General features: G+C 39.0%; 1 protein-coding gene across 13 annotated transcripts in view; it reads right to left on the bottom strand.

Annotated features, from left to right (window-relative positions):
• LOC137176048 (pleckstrin homology domain-containing family A member 5-like) overlaps window positions 1-18,937 on the bottom strand; it is a 239,317-nt gene that overhangs the window by 72,939 nt on the left and 147,441 nt on the right. For 10 of the 13 annotated variants that reach the window (XR_010925786.1, XM_067582081.1, XM_067582086.1 and 7 more), the window contains 2 exons: window positions 16,150-16,233; window positions 6,247-6,300 (listed from right to left, as the gene is read on the bottom strand). Coding sequence is in view for 11 of the 13 variants with exons in the window: in XM_067582081.1 (XP_067438182.1) it covers window positions 6,247-6,300; window positions 16,150-16,233 (138 nt within the window). In the remaining 2 variants the exon portion in view is untranslated. Of the gene's footprint in view, window positions 1-4,549; window positions 4,764-6,246; window positions 6,301-16,149; window positions 16,234-18,937 lie in introns of those variants that run through there. The other 3 variants (XR_010925787.1, XM_067582085.1, XM_067582092.1) reach the window with 2 other exon arrangements.

Below are 18,937 nucleotides of genomic sequence, written 5' to 3'. Positions count from 1 at the left end.
TCAGATAACCAGTAAGATAGCAGCAGTAACTGCTCCTGTGTGAAAAATGGACGTCTTTATCTGTCCTCCAGCACTTTCTACTCTGTCATAGAAGCTACCTGTCTTTCCTGCCTTATTAACCCTTTGTAATACCATCATACCCTTATTTTTGCACTCTTTATCCTGCAACTATTCAATCTTTTGAAAATAAAACTACAGTTTATCACCGCAAATCCTTATATTTGACCATACTATGGAGTAATTCTCTTTTTACCTGCATTAATAAATCTTCCTTGGACCATTTACAAACTGTCTAAAATGCTGCCACTAGGCTTTTAACACGATCCAACAGGTGGTCACACATTACACCTATTTTAACCTCTGCACTGGCTTCCTGTTAATTTTTGAATTAATTTTAACATCCTGGTACCAACTTATAGAGCCCTACATGGCCAGGCTCCACATTATATCATGGACCTTCTACACTTCCACACCACAAGCTGAGCTCTTAGGTATTCTAACCAGGGTCTTCTAAGTGTCCCTCAGATATGTTTTATGACTTGGGGAGGTGCATTCTAGCCAGCAGCACTTAGACTTTGGAATAGTCTTATTTATTTTGAATGTGAAGCATTTTGTGACTGGTGTCTGTGAAAGGTACTATACAAATAAACTTTACTTACTTACTCACGAAAGTACTGCTCTTACATAAACATTGGCATACCAATCATTTAAATGCTTTGCAGCACATTAGCAGCTCTTCTATATTCTCCCCTGACAACTCTGATAATCTGCTTTTCTATATTCCAGCCCACTCAGCAACATTTAGTCCCCTGAAACCAAATGGAAAACACCAACTCTGCAAATTAAATGTTGACTAAACTCAAATAAAATCCTCACTGTCAATGTCAATACAGAAAACATATTAGAATCTGTTTTAAAATGGAATGACCACTTGATAATCAGTAATATTTATTCAGAGAGTTCAAAAGAATCAATGGCATATTTTGGCCAATCAAAGTTCTTTACAGTGCAGGATTTTAGAGTCCTTGATGTCATGAATTTTAAGAGGAGATTTTGTATAGAACTGGGTACTCACAGCACTTATCCATCCCTCAGTTTGGCAAAAGCACTTAAGGCAAGTTAGCTTGTCACATTTGATACTTAGCTCTTAATAGGGGGTAAATTACTAATATTAGATAAGGGAGCCGCAGTGGTGAATTTAAGTTATGGTTAATTATGCCTTTTAGAGTAGTTTAGAGACTTGTAGCACCATTCTAATTTCTACACAGTGTTCCTTAGAGGCTACAGCAGGTCTGTTGTTCCAATTATAGCTCTAATTCTCTTCAGATTTGGGAGTCAACAAGTAACAGTTTACACTTCTCCTGTTCATATCTACATATATTGTATATAACTTATGGAGCAATTCTAGATGCAGCATGGTTATGAAGATTATTCCAGGTCATAGGATGGAAGTGCTAAAGGCACCCAGGGGTTACGGTGTAGCTGCAGTAAGCTATGCTTGCGTTTCTCTTGGGAGGACAGTCTCCAGATAGCAGACCTCAGTAATGATTAGCTGGTGAAGTAAGTGGAACATCTAGCAGTTAAAGAGCCACAAGTTTTTTTCTCAGGAGTTGGTGTAGACCAATAGAGCTAAAAGGAGAGTGAATAGTGGACTTATGACAGAAAAATGACTGCAAATAAATGAGTCTGCTGGATATACTGTATAAATGGGAAATAGTTTGCTAACGAGTTTGTCATTACAACCTTATAGGGCAAAAATAGATACTGTGGAGTTCTTCTACCCACATGGCCAAAAAATGTAAGTATTGCAATTTTAATGTGTAAACTATGGTGGTGTAAAGAGACCAGAACTATCTATCCAGATTATTATTTAGAAATACTGGAAAATTACATAATGATATGAGAGAAAATCACACAAGGAGTTGATTCTGAATGGCAAACATAAAACCTACATTAAAGAGGAACCCATTTAAAATGGCCAGTGAGTTGGAAGTCTTAGCAAAAGCCAAGCATTGTGTGCTACACCATGCTGGTATTTACTGCAGGGTATTATATTGTATTCTAGGGTGTCTCTGTTATCTGTCCACCCTGCTATGTGTTTAAATCTCTAAGACACCCACAGTGTGGGCGCAAAAACACCAGTCAGTCTTTTCACAGCAGCAGCCTGGCAACCTCACTGACTTCACCCGATGAGCTCAAGGATTCAGAATCAGAATACATTCATTGTGAAATATTTTTCAGCTGAGTTGGCAACATTCATGTATACCAGTCTCAATTGTCTGTGTGTGCAATGTTTGCAAGTGAAGGCATTTAGCCTTTAGGAAACAGAGAACCATTGTGCCAGGGGTGGATGTTCTGAAATTGCTCCCATTTCATGGCTCTGTCAGTGACACTGAATTGCTGGCCAATTGACTGTGAGAGAGAGAGAGGAGGGCTTCACTCGCCTCTAGTAACAAGAGCCCTACATAAAGCAAGGTGACTAACACACATACACACATACAGCAAAAATCGCCCACAGATTACGCAGCCAATCTGTTCCTCCCTCTCTCTGCCTTTTCAATCCTTCCCACTGTCTCATCTTGTCTGCCTTTTCATCTTTCAGTCACACAGTAAACTTAGCCTTTACTAACCTTTCTCCCATAACCCTTTCCTTTGGTTTCTCTGTTTATTCTTACTTCAGTGATGCTGATGAAACATGTTTGTGTGAGTGCTGGCAGTGCAGGCTGTTACTCTGCCATCTAAGCAGCATCAGAGACCTGAATGAAATAAAATGGAGTTTTTTCCCCTGATCCATTTGTTTGCAGTACAGCTTCCCCTGATCTGTGAGCGCAAGTGTTTATTTGCTCTGAATGTGTCTGATGTTACAGATGACTCAGCTCTATTTCAAACATCCATTTTTTGCACTCTGTACTATGTTACTTGTGGTTTCAGTCAAAGGGAATTTCTCCTAGTGTGAACATCTAACTGGTAAGTGTATTGCTCCTATTAAAATAAACATGACTTTTGACACAGACAATGTTAATGATGAGTCTATCAAGGGAATACATCTAAATGATAACTACACCTGAGGCGATTCTGTGATTGTCAGATTGGGATCCACATCCAGAAGCCAGGGCTAATGGTCTGTGTTTGTAAGGAAAATCCATCATCCATGGCTGGAGATTTGCACTGCAATCAAAAGTGATGTTTCGCGCCACATATCGAAGCTCATTATACATTTTAAGTACCAATGAGACTGTATCAAAAGTACTAAAAGTTGGCAGTGAATCTTCAGAATGGCCAGAATCTTGTTAGCGTCTTCTATCATCACCCCTGTTTAAACATGTGTTGCACCATAAGGCTCAATCCTGTTCTCTGGCACATTTCATCATGTGTAATGTATTGTCACTTTAATTTCTTTTATCATTGTTATGCTGAAGATACAAGCTGCATCTTTCTTCTAATCACAATAATGTTTGGTACTATTATCATTTTTCTTTTGGCTCAGATACTGTTATGCACAATTACTTTAATTCAATTGGTTGGCCTGCCCAAAATCTGCAGTGATATCTCAAATAAAAATATTCAGATCATGGGCAACATGTGTGAACAACAAATAAAAGCCACTTGCTAAGAAAAAATGTTGAAACAACCTGTACTATACTTGGTAAATTCAGTATAATGTACATTTTGACAGCACTCATTACATCAGTCCAACAACTGAGTCAGAACAGTTTGCTGCTCTCAGTTTATTTATTTAAGAGAAATAATCTTCATAAAGTAATTCATTCATTCATTTATTCTTAATTTAATGTAACGTTAATAAAACATAACGTTTCAAATTAACAGCCTATGAGGAAAGAGATGGATGAGCCATCTGTGAAACATTGATGCAGGAAGTTTCACTGTCGGCACTTTAACAATGATAATTTAAAAAAAAGAGAGAGAAATGGAAATTTTAAGTGAATGAAAACATTATTTCTGTTTCAAAAGATAAATGAAGAGTAGCAACACAGTGAGTATGATATACCTCAGTTGTTGTACTGATGGAATTAGTGCTATGGAAATGTACATTATACTGAATTTGCATGTCATGTCAACAACAAGCAGATGAGAACTGAGGTTTCTGAGTAGAATATACTGTAATAAAATGTCATAAAAATTAAAGCCTGTCTTTAACATAAGCCTTTTCCACTTCCTTTAGTCTCTGCAGTTAACTGTATATCAGATTGAATCATGAAGTTTACTTGACAAAAGGATATTTGGAGCAGACAGACACTAAATGACACCAGTAGTAAAGTACACTTCTTGATTGAATCATATTTGCATTAACTGTGAGAATTATTAAACTATACAGTATCTCTGAGTAATGGAATCCGCCTTTTATGTTTCTGGATTGGATCAGATGAGTTGCAGTTCCCTATAAGACAGTTCAAAGCTTTATCTAGGAGAATATACTAGACTTCTACTTTTAAACCTTGTCATTCAGCGAGTAAAAGTGTGTGTGTAGTAGCAGTGGCAGTCTTGACACCTGATTTCATTTCATCATTTCAGAGGTAATACAAGCCACTGCTGGAGGAAAAAAGGGATTTAATCTGATTCTGATGGCAACAAAAAAACGTTAGTTCCTATTAAATTACACACATAGGAATTATTCAGAGAGGAAACTTTAACTTCCCCTGCTGTATACTGGAGACACAACTCATGGCAGACACATTAATCATCCAGAATATCATTTCTGCATTAGTGTTGCATGGCAGCTCATCAGGCAATACACGCAGAGTCTGAAACAAAGTTAGTGTTAGCAAGAGGCAGAAAAAAGAAGAAGAAGAAAAAGAATTTCTAAACAGATAATGAAGTATTGAATAAAAGATGAATGGGGATGAAAACAAAGCCAAAAGAAGCATCCTGACATTTTGAATTAGGGTGTTAGCTCTTAAGCACACTGATTACTGACTTACCTGAAACTTACTTTTAATTGCTAGCACAGTGGGTTTTACCAATTACATTGTTCAGATATTAATCTAACAGCCTGGCTTGTTTGCCATCTTAAGAGACAAAGGAGAAGATCATGATCACTTTCGTCTCTGTGTTCAGTACAGAGAAAGGTATCTGGTTATTGGTTTGACCTAACTTAGCATAAAAACTGATAACCCAGCTCCACGACTTCCAACAACTCTATACACTGATACACTATAAGAGAAAATACTATAAAATGCACTGTTGAGTACAGATTGTCTATGAGGTAAATAACAATGAAATGAAGATAAAATTATGGTGTAAATACAAGTGATAGTGAGTGACAGAGTAATACAATGAGTTAATACAGCAATATTTGAACATATTGGGTATGCTAGTAAGAGAAAAAGGATTTAAAATGGTGTTCCGGTCAGTGTAAAGTTGCTAAACCCTAACAGAAATATTCTGAGGGTTTACAGGGAATACTGTAGGATTATAAGACAGGGCTTGAAATGATAAAGTAAGTGAAAATAGATCTATGTAATTTGTTGATTTAATATAATGGCACTTAGTGGAAAGAGATTACAGGGGTGAAATCACTTCTGAAACATTTGCAGGTATCTCCCAATGAAAAACTGCTGTATGTAAGTGGGTAGTCAAACTGAAAACACTCTGGCTTAAAAAGGGTTATTAAATGCTAAAACACTGCACAAAAGTTATCAAATTATGAGAAAGCTTCTATCTTTTGTTGCAACAATGGCAGTAGAAATACAAGATTCACGTCACAAACTACCAGGAATGTGTGATTGCAGGTATCTGATTGGCCACCACAGCACCTTGCTGGATGATGTTGCAGTCCAGGAAGAACTCGCTGAACTTGCTTATCTGTCTGATTGCAGCCTAAGTCTGGTCTTTGTATTGGATTGGTTTGTGTGCTTTCTTGAGCTGACAACATAAGGGCCAGTGACTAGCGAGAAAGCGAACCTGGCAATACCTATAAAAAAGCTACAGGACAGATGACTACATGGTCAAGAAGTAACTCTTTCTAAAACTACCATGCCATGTTTTTATAATCTTCTAATTAAACATATTGATGGAGATCTTCTCATCTGACTGGTCAAGATGGCAACTTTCCCAGATGAGGAACTGTTCCTATGCATTAAATCTATAAACCTACTGCTAGCAAGATGTTCTGCATGCAACAACTGTTTTTAGCGACTGACAATAGCAAATTAGTATTGAAAGCATTAAGGCTGATAGAGAAGCTGAAGCCAAAGCAGATCTTCCAGTGATATAGGGGATCATTACCTGGTGAGAGCCTCTAGGGGCTTGTCAGGGTGCACAAGCTTTCCACAATTCACACTAGAAACAGAACAAAGGAGGGAGAAAGAATGACAAAATAATAACAACTCAAATTATGACTTTAAAATGAAATTCAGTCATGCTACAGAAACCATATATATATATATATATATATATATATACATATATATATATATATATATATATATATATATATATATAAACAAAGTGAAAAACATAAACAGAGTAAATAAACATAAAAAGAGTGACAAATAGAAGTGAATTAAGTTAATTCTAACAACAAGCCGTAGGTGCAAATAAAAAATCGTTCACTTCATGCGGGTGCATTTGAAAACAGGAAGATTTCATGGTCAACTCAAAACTCTTTGTTCTTATAAACAACAATCTATCAGTGCTTCCCTCCAGACAATTTGATTATTAATTTAAAGCCACACTATTTTTCCATCAGCTTTCCCAGACATTGCTTTGATCAACTCATCAGACCACCATCGTTCAGTGCCTCCCATTAGCACAACATCAAACTCTCTGCTTTTCATTCTCTTTGTCTCCCCTTATATCTGATTTTCAGTCTTACATGTCTGTCTTTTATCATTCTCTATTGTTTTCCCATCTTGTTATGTCTCTGTTGTTTGCACAATCAGACAATTGAAGATGTGTGAGCAGAATCAGTTAATTATTAAGTGAGGAGACAGATGGAGGAAGCAAGAAGAAAGAAAAAGACAAAGTGTAATAAAGGGTCAGATCCAAAAATTGAAAACTCCCTGGCTTCTAAACTTGTTAGAGCGGGGAGAGTAGCAAACATCAGGGAGATGAACAGAATTAGATATTAGTGAGTTGAAAAAAAAGAGGAAACTAGAGAGTCATTAATAAAAGCAAGAGCTGCAGAGGCGTACGGTACATAACTTAAGAGATGAGAGGAGGGAAACTTCACCCAAAGGACAAAAAGCAACTTTCTGGATATGGGTTTTAGGAATCTCTTAATTTAAACGTCTCCTCAGTGAGTGGCATTTAAATAGTTGAAAAGCTGTGGTGCACTGACTCCTATTAAAAAGCCTCAGGCAGTGCAGAAGCACAAATCGAATGGTGATATGTGATAAGCAGTTGTGGAAGCAGGGGATGGTTAAGAAGAGAAAGAGACATGAAACCTTAAAGTCCAACTAAAATGAAAAACTAAATTGTCATCTCTTTTATGTTGTAAAAAATAAGAATAAGGTCAAAATAATAGTTCAATTTGTTTTTAATATGTTTTATTTTTCAATTTATTGTTGTCTTTTTTAATAATTGAAACTCAGAAAAAAGGTCTTTGGACATACATCAGAAATGCTCTTACAAAGGGCGGGCCTGTGTACCTATTTGTTTGACAGATTGTGAAAATGTAAACAAACTTGTACTAATAACTAGCTTAAAAGCAAAGGACAGACAGACAGTACTTTGTGGCTGTGTTGAAGAATGACCAATGAAGACATTTTCAGGTTAGATTTTAAGCTGTTCAATGTACTACAGCTGCTTAGTTAGCTAATTAGTCTGCAAACTGATGTTAGCAGTGCACTATGTGTGTTTGGTACAGTAACAGCAAGAAAGGGTGCAGACATGTGACATGTTTGTAGATTAGAAGCAGACATTAAATAGAAAGCTAATGGTAGTTGTGGCTGTCTTGTGTTACCTTGCGTGAATTAGTGTGATGCGGTTCCTTTTACTGAACCTGCATCTGTGAGACTCAAACAACCTGTCACACCTTAAACAGGATCATGTGATCATATCTCTGCTTACTACTACCGAGTGATGGGATGACAACCTGAAGAAGTGGCCTTGGATATCACACAGTAGCATATTTAACTCATAGACTGTAAAAAAAAAAAAAAAAAAAAAAAAAAAAATGGACGTAGCCACTGTGACGTCACCCATTGGTTTGTGGACTCCTGTTTTGAAGCCTTGAGTTTGCCATTTTGACCATTGCCATCTTGGATTTTTGGGGCCAGAAATGATGAGAAGTGGTCGTATTTGGACAAGAGTGTGGAGCTGACCCTAATGCTAGCTGCTAACTTAGTTAGCATGGTGCATTTACAGTCTATGGTTAACTGTGATAATGCTAATTTTCACTAGCAAAAAACAGGCTTAAAACCATCAGAACAAAATGTACTAACTGGAAAAAAACTGAACATCCAAATCCTTAGAGGGTCTTTTAGTACATCCAAACACTGGACAAGATTTTTTAGACAACCTGAATGTTGCAATTAACTTTCATGAACTGAAAACACATTGAAATAGCGATGGCAATGGCTACGCTTATACTCTGTGAATCTGGGGTTACGTCATGGTTACGTTACCTTACCAATGTTGTCACTGTAGTAACAACTTGTCAATCACAACATAGCCACACCCTAAAGCATACCCTGCTTTATTGTCAAATTTAAATTAAATGGGACCATAATTTACAAAATGAACATCATGTTGTATTGAGGAAGACTTGAAACTAGCGATTGAGACCATAAACTCATTAGAAAACTGTTTACTGAGGTAATAAATCAGGTGAGAAGTAGGGTCATTTTCTCATAGACTTCCATATGATCTGACTTCTTTTTGGAGCCAGTGGAGCCGCCCCCTGATGGCCATTAGAGAGAATGCAAGTTTAAGTCTTCTGCATCGGCTTCACTTTTCAGACCCGTAACTACGTGCTTGATTTAACTACTTTATCGATTCTGTTACTACTGACGATGAAGTAATGAACAATGTTAAAAGCTATGAGGATCATCAGGACTAGTAAAAAAGGCAGGCGTGTTTTGTTTATGATGGTAGAACAGAACCATATCTATCTCAAAGCAGATATGGAGCCAGGTCATAGCCTCAACCCCCGCATCACTTAGATACTGCTAAGCTAACTCATTTTGTTACTGCTATCTGAAGCCACTTCTTCAATTGCCCTCCCAACCCTCAGTATTAGAAGAAGAGGTATGATCATATGATCCTGTTTGCTGAAAAAGAAAAACATTTTGGTATGTGTATTTTTGTGTACCCACAGCTACGTCTGTGTGTGTGTGTCACAGACAGACAGGCAACAGGCCGTTAGTGTCCATTATTCATGGGCCTGGTTGCATGGTGGAAAAAACTGTCCTGGAGCCTGCTGGTCCAGGCCTTCAGGCTGCAGTACCACTTGCCAGATGGCAGCAGCTGAAACAGTCCATGGTTGGGCTGGTTGGGGTCTTTGATAATCCTGTGGGCTTTACGGACACATTGTCCATTGTAAGGTGAATGTTCTGGATGAAAGGAAGCTCATATCCACCAATGCTCTGGGCTGTCCGCACAACATTCTGCAGCGCTTCGTGGTTGAGGGCAGTGCAGTTCCCATACCAGGCAGTGATGCATCTCGTCAGGATGCTCTCAGTTGTGCCTCTGCAGAAGGCCGGTAGGATCTTGGGCCCCATGCCAAACTTTTTTAGCCGCTTGAGGTGAAAGAGGCATTGCTGTGCCTTTTTCACCACATGGCTGGTGTGCTTGTCCCAGATGAGGCCCTCGGTGATGTGAACGCTGAGGAGCTTAAAGCTAATGATTCTCTCTACAGCAGACCCTCTCTCCTCTCATCCTATAGTCAAAGATCAGCTTCCCTTGGTCTTATTAAAGTTGAGAAAGAGGTTGTTCTCCAGGCACCACTGTGTCAGGTTGTTGACCTCTTTCCTGTAGGCCGTCTCGTTGTTGTCGGTAATCAGGTCTATCACTGTTGTGTCATTGGCGAACTTCATTACCAAGTTGGAGCTGTGAGTGGTCACGCAGTCGTGGGTGTACAGGGAGTAGAAGAGGCTCAGGATACAGCTCTTGGGGGCTCCTGTCTTGAGGGTCAGAGGAGCAGAGGTGCTGGAGCCCATCCTCACTCCCTGGCATCGACCTGAAAGGAAATCCAGGTTCCAGCTGCACAGGCTGGGGTTGAGTCCTAGGTCCTTGAGCTTGGTGTCAAGTCTGGAGGGGACGGTGTTGAATGCTTAGCTATAGTCTACGAACAGCATCCTTACATAAGAATTTACGTAAAATTTAGAGGTGAAAATAATGAAAAAAAACAGCAGAAAAACGTTATACTGCGTTTGTTTAACACAAAAACAAATAAAGTGTATGAGAGGTTGTCCATGCTCCAACAATTTACATTGCACAAATTAAAAACCCAGAAGATATCCAGAACTTGAATCAGTAGTGTGCATTTTTTCATCCTGGTAAATACTCATGTCTTTTTATCTTCATGACTCCAGTTTATAACACAGGCTTTCTGATAAAACAGTATTTTCTCAGACTTGACAAATCTCAGCACAACAACCACAGAAGACATTATACAACTGTTTATACAGGCTGAGTAATACTCCTCATGACTACTACACTGATGACAGTTAAAGAAAGTAAAAATACAACAGTCCATCTGTTGGTGACATTGACAGCTAAACATTAACAGTCTATACAGTATTTACAGCACTGTCAGTGCCAAGGTAGTTCTGGTCCATTGAGTTTCAGGAAGCTCTGAAGCTTTCTTCTGCTTGAAGGAAGCTAGAGGGGATTACTGAATATTGCTGAATACAGTGCACAAGTAGCTGTATTCCAGAAGGCAGACCACCTTATTCAAGTAATAAATGCCATTGAGTTTCTTTGTCTGTGGTCCAGGTCAGATGAATGGGTGCCACTGTAAGTGTAGCACCAGAAGCACCAGTGTCCTTATTGTGTCTTTAGATTTCAACCGACATGGCTGATTAGTTGGTCTGTACTGATTACATCTGATTGTGTCAAGCTTCAGATTATGGATTACAGTTGCAATTCATGTATTTTTGCTGTTAATTGTATACTGGACTGTGGAGAGTACCAGTACCAGTAAAATAAGCTCCTGTATCTTTTTATTTTGTTTTTGTTATTGCAATTATAGCACAGTAAGCTCTGGAGGCAAATTGAAAAAGTTCAGCCATTGTCAATCAAGAGAGCAAAAATTTGATAAACTGCCTCAACTGATGATACTTGAGTCAGTGTAGGTTGGGGCTGAAGACTACAAGTTTGAAAAGTAAAAGAATGTGGGGATGTGGAGTCAGGAGGAAGTGAGGTTACCAGACCTTTGTAGCTCCTTGTGTCTGCTGGAGGCTAGCAGCGCCAGGCTACATTAGTCACTACTAGCATAACACACCTGAATATCCGACCAAGCTGTCAGTAGTCGAGTATTGTAGGTAATGTAGTTGCCAGGTTTTGACAAGGAAGAAGAATGTGGGGAATAAAAAAGACTATCTCTAGTTGTGCTGTATCGATTTTGATCTTTTTAAAAAAAAAAACAACAACTTTCCATTGTGAGTCTGACAATGTTACAATGGCTTTTGACAATAGGAATGTAAAGCTCAATCAGTGGAGTACTCTTTTAATGTGCATATGCTTTGGCATATGCAACTGGTGAGCAACTTTCAGTGAAATTAATGCTCAAATCCAAAATCCCTCAAAACATTCATGTCTGCAATAGTCATGCAACATGATGTTACCTACACAACCTTTGGTACAGACTCTTCTGGTACATAAGAATAGTGACATCGGCCCTACATCAAGGTAAGGCTCTAGCAAAATCCTGAGTTTGCTGATCAATTCTATCATTACTTTTGTTTTGCGGGCTGTAGTAAACATTGCAGCCACCACACCAAGCCACACCAAACTTTGTGTGTTTGTAAGTCTATGTCCATCCATCATGCCCTCAAGTTACTTAGCCCGAACTTTAAAGCAAAGATATTGTGCTTTCACTTGTCATTTTCATGCCAGTCAGGGCGGCGCAAGGTGAAACTCTCATTAGCAGCACCGCCGCACTTAAACACCTTTCAATTCCCCATGACTTTCTCACCTCCACTCTACTCAACAAGTATAAAAATACAAACCATGCTCTCCTCATTTACATAACTCACACATATACACACACGCATACACACACAGGCACCTCAGCACTTCTTAACAGGAGCAATGTGACAGAGGAGATAATTGGGATGGGAGATGACTGGGGTGTGTGTGAAAGCAATGGAGAGTGTGTGAGAAAGAAAAAGAGAGAGAGAGCTGCTGCTATAGAAAGTGCAGCCCCACTGAACTTGTTAATGGTAAAACAGTGTGTGGAAGTAAGTGTGAGTGTGTGTGTGCGCGTGCGTGCATGCATGTGTGCGGTGGGGGTGGTCGTTATCTCCACTGCACAGTTTGGAGATGAGGATGGATTGAAATACCATCCTGACGACTCTTTTGGAGGTGGAGCGTGTAATTGCTGCGGTTTGTTTGTCTTCCTCAGAAGCTCCGGTCCTAAATTTCATTTCAGCCACGTCATCCTGACTTTTTGTTGTTTTCGATTTCGTCTCTCGGGGAGTAGAGGGTAGTCTCTTCATAAAAAACTGTTTGCGTCGTCCAGCAGAAAGGATCCCATTTGAGAGTTGATGGGTGGGGAGCATCCAGCAGTCAGTCATTCCGACAGCAGAGAGCGAGCGAGGCAAAACATTCATAGAGATTTTATTTTTCAGTATGTGAGACTGTAACATGTCTGCTGTAAAAAACAAACAAACAAACAAACAAACAAACAAAAAAAAACATGCAGAGCCTCACAGATACAGACAGAGGAGGCAAAGAGAAAGAACGATGGATTTAAGAGACAGACAGCAGTTGATTGAAAAAAACAGATAAAGATGGATGGGCAGACAAAGAGATGCAAAGAAACGGTCTAATCACTGGTGGCATTCACAGACTGACAGACCCCTCAGTGAGTCAAACACACATTCAGACTGAGACTCTTCAAAGCAAGAAGACCCAAGAAGGATTTGCAGTCTGACAGTGGACTGCAGCAGTGCCAAATTCTCCACAGTCAAACAACTTGACAGCAGTATCAAACAGTCCAGCATGTCTGCAGCTGCATCCAGAACAGGGCCCAGAAGGGAAACACAGAAGTATTTCTTTTACAGAGATATGACAGCTGACAGACATTCAGCGTCTTATTTTTGTAGTTTTGGCCATGGTTCATATCAGTAATGCTCAAATAATTCTCATCAAACTAAGAGTCGGTATCTGGGAACACAGCAACATTGCTGCAACAGAGGAGAGTGACACAATCAGTTAGATCAGGGCCAATGTCCACAGCATCCGGCTGTGTTGTGTTCCCGCTCTGCTGTGGCTGCCTGAGACGATCCGGGTCTGTTTCTCACACACACACAACTCTTTTCCCCCGCTCTGCTATCTTTATGTGCCAGGTCTAAGCGTGAAATCCACTTGTGAATGTATATATTGACAGTTGGCTGAACTTTTAATGATGCAATTCATTTGTTACTGACTTTGTCTCAACACATGTACAGTAAAACTAGAGAGATCACATACACTGTGTTTTATAGAAGAAGCATTCAGGATGTAGTTGTACTCATTTGCATATTTTTCTGTTTCAGTTGTCTAATACTGAATTGAATCAGAAATTTGACTGCAGCTTATGGATACTTCAAGTCAACCAGCAGTCACTACCAAGCTGATGAGCTGCAGATTAAATGATTATTTAATGAACATGACATTGTCTAACAAAATGAACAAAATCACAGGTTAGCAGTAGTGCTGTAAGATCGGTTGTATTAACCTTTAAAATGAAACTTAGAGGCAACAAATGTTTGTCATATTCAAGAACAGCCAGAAAGCTTCTGCAAACCAGATCTAAATTAACTGCAAACATTTATTTATGCTCGTAAAACACAAAAAATGTTGGCACAACAACTCTAAACTATATCATAAATGTGTCTGCTGAACAGTGCAGTGCCTGAGCAGCAGCACAGCCAGAGTGCCACACAGCTGAACAATTTGTACATTTGCCATCTAACAAGCCGGCAGTTTATCCAGATGAACTAACCCACTTTATTTAAAGGTCAAACTGAAAGTGAGTGCAAGTGAAATGTCAGCTGGTCAAAGGTCAAACTGTGATGCTTTATAATGGATAGTTTGGGTCATGATTTTACTGTTTGCCTATGTTTCCTCCTAAGAATAAGTTTGACTAAACTGGAGGTTCCTATCCAACCTGTCTGATGGTCTGACTGCTGTCTGACTTCCTTATAGTGATGTTGCTGTGTTACCAGATCTCACAATTTAGCTTGGTGAGGAAAAATACACCACAGTTATACTTTATAAACAACAAGCAAAAACTACAATTCAGTTGTCCAAGACAAGACTTACTATCAGCTTTAATTAAGGCCTGATTGATCCTGTTCTTATTGGTTGGACAACTTCTACTTTATCATTGCATCATTTACCCATTGATTCATTTTCTTCTTAATCTGAACATGTGAAAAACAATGCAATGTGTTAAGTTGTGAAATTCAGGTGTTATGTCTTTGACATCAGTGACAGCAGCAACCAGATATTCATGGGTCCAATGTTAATGATGTGAAAAACACACTGAGTTGAGTTTAATTCTGGATCAGACTACTGAGAGATCTGTGGATTTGGTCTAGGTGAAACAGAATCCACATGGCTTCAGGCCAGGTTGGCCCACATATCTACTCCTGATCCCTTGAGACCTCAGAATTATTTTAAAAGGCAACATCATTTTGGGTGACGTGTTGCGCTGTTGTAAACAATACTTTGTCTTGCAATTAGCCAAGACTTTACAGATTTATCACTGCCTGGAATTGAAAAAGATCGTATTGCTTCTAACAATATGTTATATGAAATACATGAAGTTAAAGTTACAGTACTCTAATCTTTCTTGGGTAAACACATTTGGAGGGGGGAGGAGGGGGACGGGGGAACAGTTTCTTTAATGTGCTGTTTTTCCCTCTGGGTGATTGAACTGAGGATCCTGTATTCTCTGTAACAGTAGACATATGCTATGTACTGTATATCTAAATATGTGTGTAAAAATAGATGATACTGTAAGCTTTGCAGCTACAGTTTGTTTGTTTTTTGGCTTGTTTTTTGCTGTTGTTGGGTCTATTTGATTTATTTTGTTGTTGTGTTTGTTTGCTTTTTCCCTTTTTGGCTTTGCAGTCAGGGGGTTTGGGTATAAGCGGTGGTTGGGTGCTAGCTGCTTTTGTTTGTTGTGTTATATTGGACAGTGATGTTGATGCGTCTTGTCTGAGTTTTTGTGTCATGTGCCCTGTAACCTTACCCAACTATATGGGAAAAAGCATTAAAAAAAAGTTACAGCTACAGTATGAATCTTAATTTAGCAAATTTCTCCATAAGCAAGTGGGCAAATTGGACACCCCTGCTCCATTATGTCCTGAGCTTGGATCAGTCAGTCAGTCAGACAGACACTTCTGTATTCAGCATGAGGAGCTAGATGATGCCAAACAGACAAAGAAACAGACTCAGAGCTGTTGGCCTGTATACAGCCGTAGCGTAGATCAGCCAAACTGAAATGATTATCCGAAGTTTAGTGGAGGTTCAACACAACCACAATCCTCTGCTTTCCATTCAAGCGCCGCCGCCAGGAACCTCGGACAAAACACAGGCTGACAGAGAGGACGGGCTCAGAGGCGGGATTAAGAACAGACTCTACTGTGATTATTTTGCTCTGTTAGAGGCCTCGCAGCTGCATGGAGACCCGACGCACTGTCTCTGCTTATCACATGTAGAAGGAACAGTCATGGAACAGTCAGAGCTTTAACATAGCCTACAGATGATGCAGTGAGTCATTACTGTACACCAGCACTGTTAAACACTCTTATGCTAAATGAAGCTGTATTGTCTTCTGTTCCTCCAGATTGAGTCTTGTAGAGTACATTCACACGCTGTCACAGCTGCCCGGTACAGCTGCAACATGTGATGAATGGATCTATATATATATATATATAGGTCTTTAGAAGGTCTGACCTTTTCAAATCAGTGCAGAAATCTCTGTGAACCATACAGCGCTGTGCGGGTGTGTCACAGTGCAGAGAGACTTACTGTTCATTTACGACAAAGATGCAGTTGTCTTGGGAGGGGACGCCTGACACCGGGTGCTTACAGGTCACCTTTCGCTCATTGTGACTGGAGGGAAAGATAGAGTGAGAGACAGACAGAAAGGAGAGAAAAAACAAAAAAAAAAGGAGAATTAGAGTTTTTAAATCACTGATAAAACACTTGAAACATAAAGTTCAAGACAAGACGACACAATTCATTTCAAAATAAAACACAAGACTTGACTGTCAGTCGTTAAAGTAGCACCTCTGCATCACCAAACCTTCACCCAATCAAATGTAAATCTGTGTCTTGTAGAAACACATTAAACAAGCAGCAGCTCCAAACACACTCATACACACACACCTGACGCTAAACTTCAGCATAATGTCCTGTTTGGTCTGAAAAGGCTGAAAATTCAAGTAGTTACAGATGACATGCCAGTCCTTTCAGAGGTGAAGAAAGTAAAGGTGTATGATACACAAAAATGAAAATCCTTCTTCCAAAAAAAACTGCATCCAGTCCAGTCCTCAGCAGACAGGAGAGTGAGAGAGCAACTACAGCAGCAGAGAATAGAGAACCTCTCTCTCTCTCGCTCTCTCTCTCTCTCCCTGGCACTTCCTGTATCCCTTTTTTATTTTTTCCTTCTGTCTTTTGTCTTTCTTCCGTCATCATGCTCTTTCTTGCATTCTTTCATCATCTCTCTACGCCTCTCTCAGCTTGTTTCCTTCTCTATTCGTCTCTTTCTTCCTAATATGGAGTCTGGAATGTGCCAGTGGAAAAACTCTTTAATTATAATCTATTTCATTAATAGATGAAAAACATCATATAAATTAATTAAATTTGAATTTAAATGAGACATTAATAAATATTAATAAATTCTAAGTATAATACAATAAATTATGATGTAAAATAAAAAATAAAAAATGAATTGATGGTTAAAGTTCATTTGATGAAAAATCTTCACTCAAGATCAACTTTTAATCACATAACAGTTATTATCACATCATCACCACCTGTTATCATGTGACTGAGTTACCATACTTAGTTCACATGATGACAACTGAGCTATCACCATGTGAACTGCTGCTGAAGACCATGAGATGTGATTGAGAGCTCCAGGAAAAAGCTAGTAAGTGGACCTTGAGTTGTAGTTTGCGTAATTATTCCAGCTGTACACTCCAGACTCTCTATGCTATACCTCTATCACTTCAATGATGACTCTTTTTTTCTCCTCTTTCTATCTCAGAACATCTTCCCCTTGTTGTTTATGCTCCCTCCTTCACTCTCTCTCTCTCCTGTCTCTTATTATTTCAATGTCTCTTTCCCACTTTCTCCTTCTGCTCTCATTTCCTTTCTATCGTCTCTTCCTTTCTCTATTTTGCAGCATCACTTCCTCTCACTTTTACTTTACTTCTATCTTTTCCTCTCCTCTTTTTGTCTTTCTTTCTACACCTTTATACTTCAGTCTTTCCTTCACTGTTTCTCTCTTTTCTCCCTTCTGTCCTCCTCTGCTGTTTCTCTCTGCATCATCACAAAAAACTGCTGACTCTTTCTCCTCCTTCTCACCGAACAAGAGAGTTCTGTTATTGACCCTGATAGCACCATGGCATTGATAAAGAAGTTAGTAGTATTGTTTGTGACAGACAGACAGAAACACACACACACACACACACACACACACACACACACACACATACACACCAATTCTTAAATCATTTTCACAACCTTCATTGTCATTAATGAGACAGAACCAGTACTGAGAAACTTCCAAGAACAACCTGCTGTTCTCTGACATTGAAAAAGGGAGAAAATCAACAAAATTGCAAACACTCACACACACAAAGCAGCAGTGCAACCGACAAAACTTCCTGGACTGAAATGGTAAAAAAATCTCTTATTTTACACACTCCTACTGATGTAATTATTCCCACAATTAAGTATAAAAATGATGGCCGTCACAGGAAAATGACTTAATTTCACTGTTGGATGGCTTAACACATTTCACATTGACATGTTTCTGCAGCAGCTTGTTCAGATTAACCAATAGGAGGCACACACACCCTCCTGGAGAGACACAAGGAACAGCTGTAAAACAATAAATACAATTTTCAATCTCACAAAGCTCCTGAAACATCACTTTATATTATCAGAGTTTGATCCAGTAAAAATGGAAAAGTCTCAGAGAGCTGTATGAGTAAAGTGTGTGTGTGTGTGTGGGGAGTGATCAGGAAGTCAGTTGGCTCAGCCAGAAAAGGAGTCTAATGCTCTATGGATGCAAGAATACACGAGCCAGAAGAAGTCTGAAAAATGTTCTCAAATTACACTGAAAGTCGGCATCCAGTTCTCTTGATACAGCCACAAATGAACTGAATGTTATCACAGAAAATGAAAATTTTGCAAATCTTAATATATGACAGGTATGCCAGAGAAAAACCCAATTTGAATAAAATTAAATAAAAATTCTCCCTTACTGCTGGTATATTTATTTACTTATGACATTGACTTTCTTCAGGTATATGAACAAGCATCATGACAGTTCCTTATGAACATAGATGCTTCTGTAGGTAAAGTATCTCATGTGGTCGTCTGATTGGATCATTTACCTGGCATAAGGAACTGTTGTGATGTCCAGACAGTACACCTGATGAAAGTTAAGTGGACTGAAATGTCATGAATAAATAAATATACCAGCAGAAGCCAGACAGTGTGTTTGTTCATTTCAATCAATGTTAAAAAGTTTGATATAGATATTAAAAAATAAAAAATCATCTATAAAGTTTCCTGCCCAGTG

Source organism: Thunnus thynnus, chromosome 23 (assembly GCF_963924715.1).
Source record: "Thunnus thynnus chromosome 23, fThuThy2.1, whole genome shotgun sequence".
NCBI lineage: Eukaryota > Metazoa > Chordata > Actinopteri > Scombriformes > Scombridae > Thunnus > Thunnus thynnus.
This window is presented reverse-complemented; position numbering and strand designations above follow the sequence as displayed.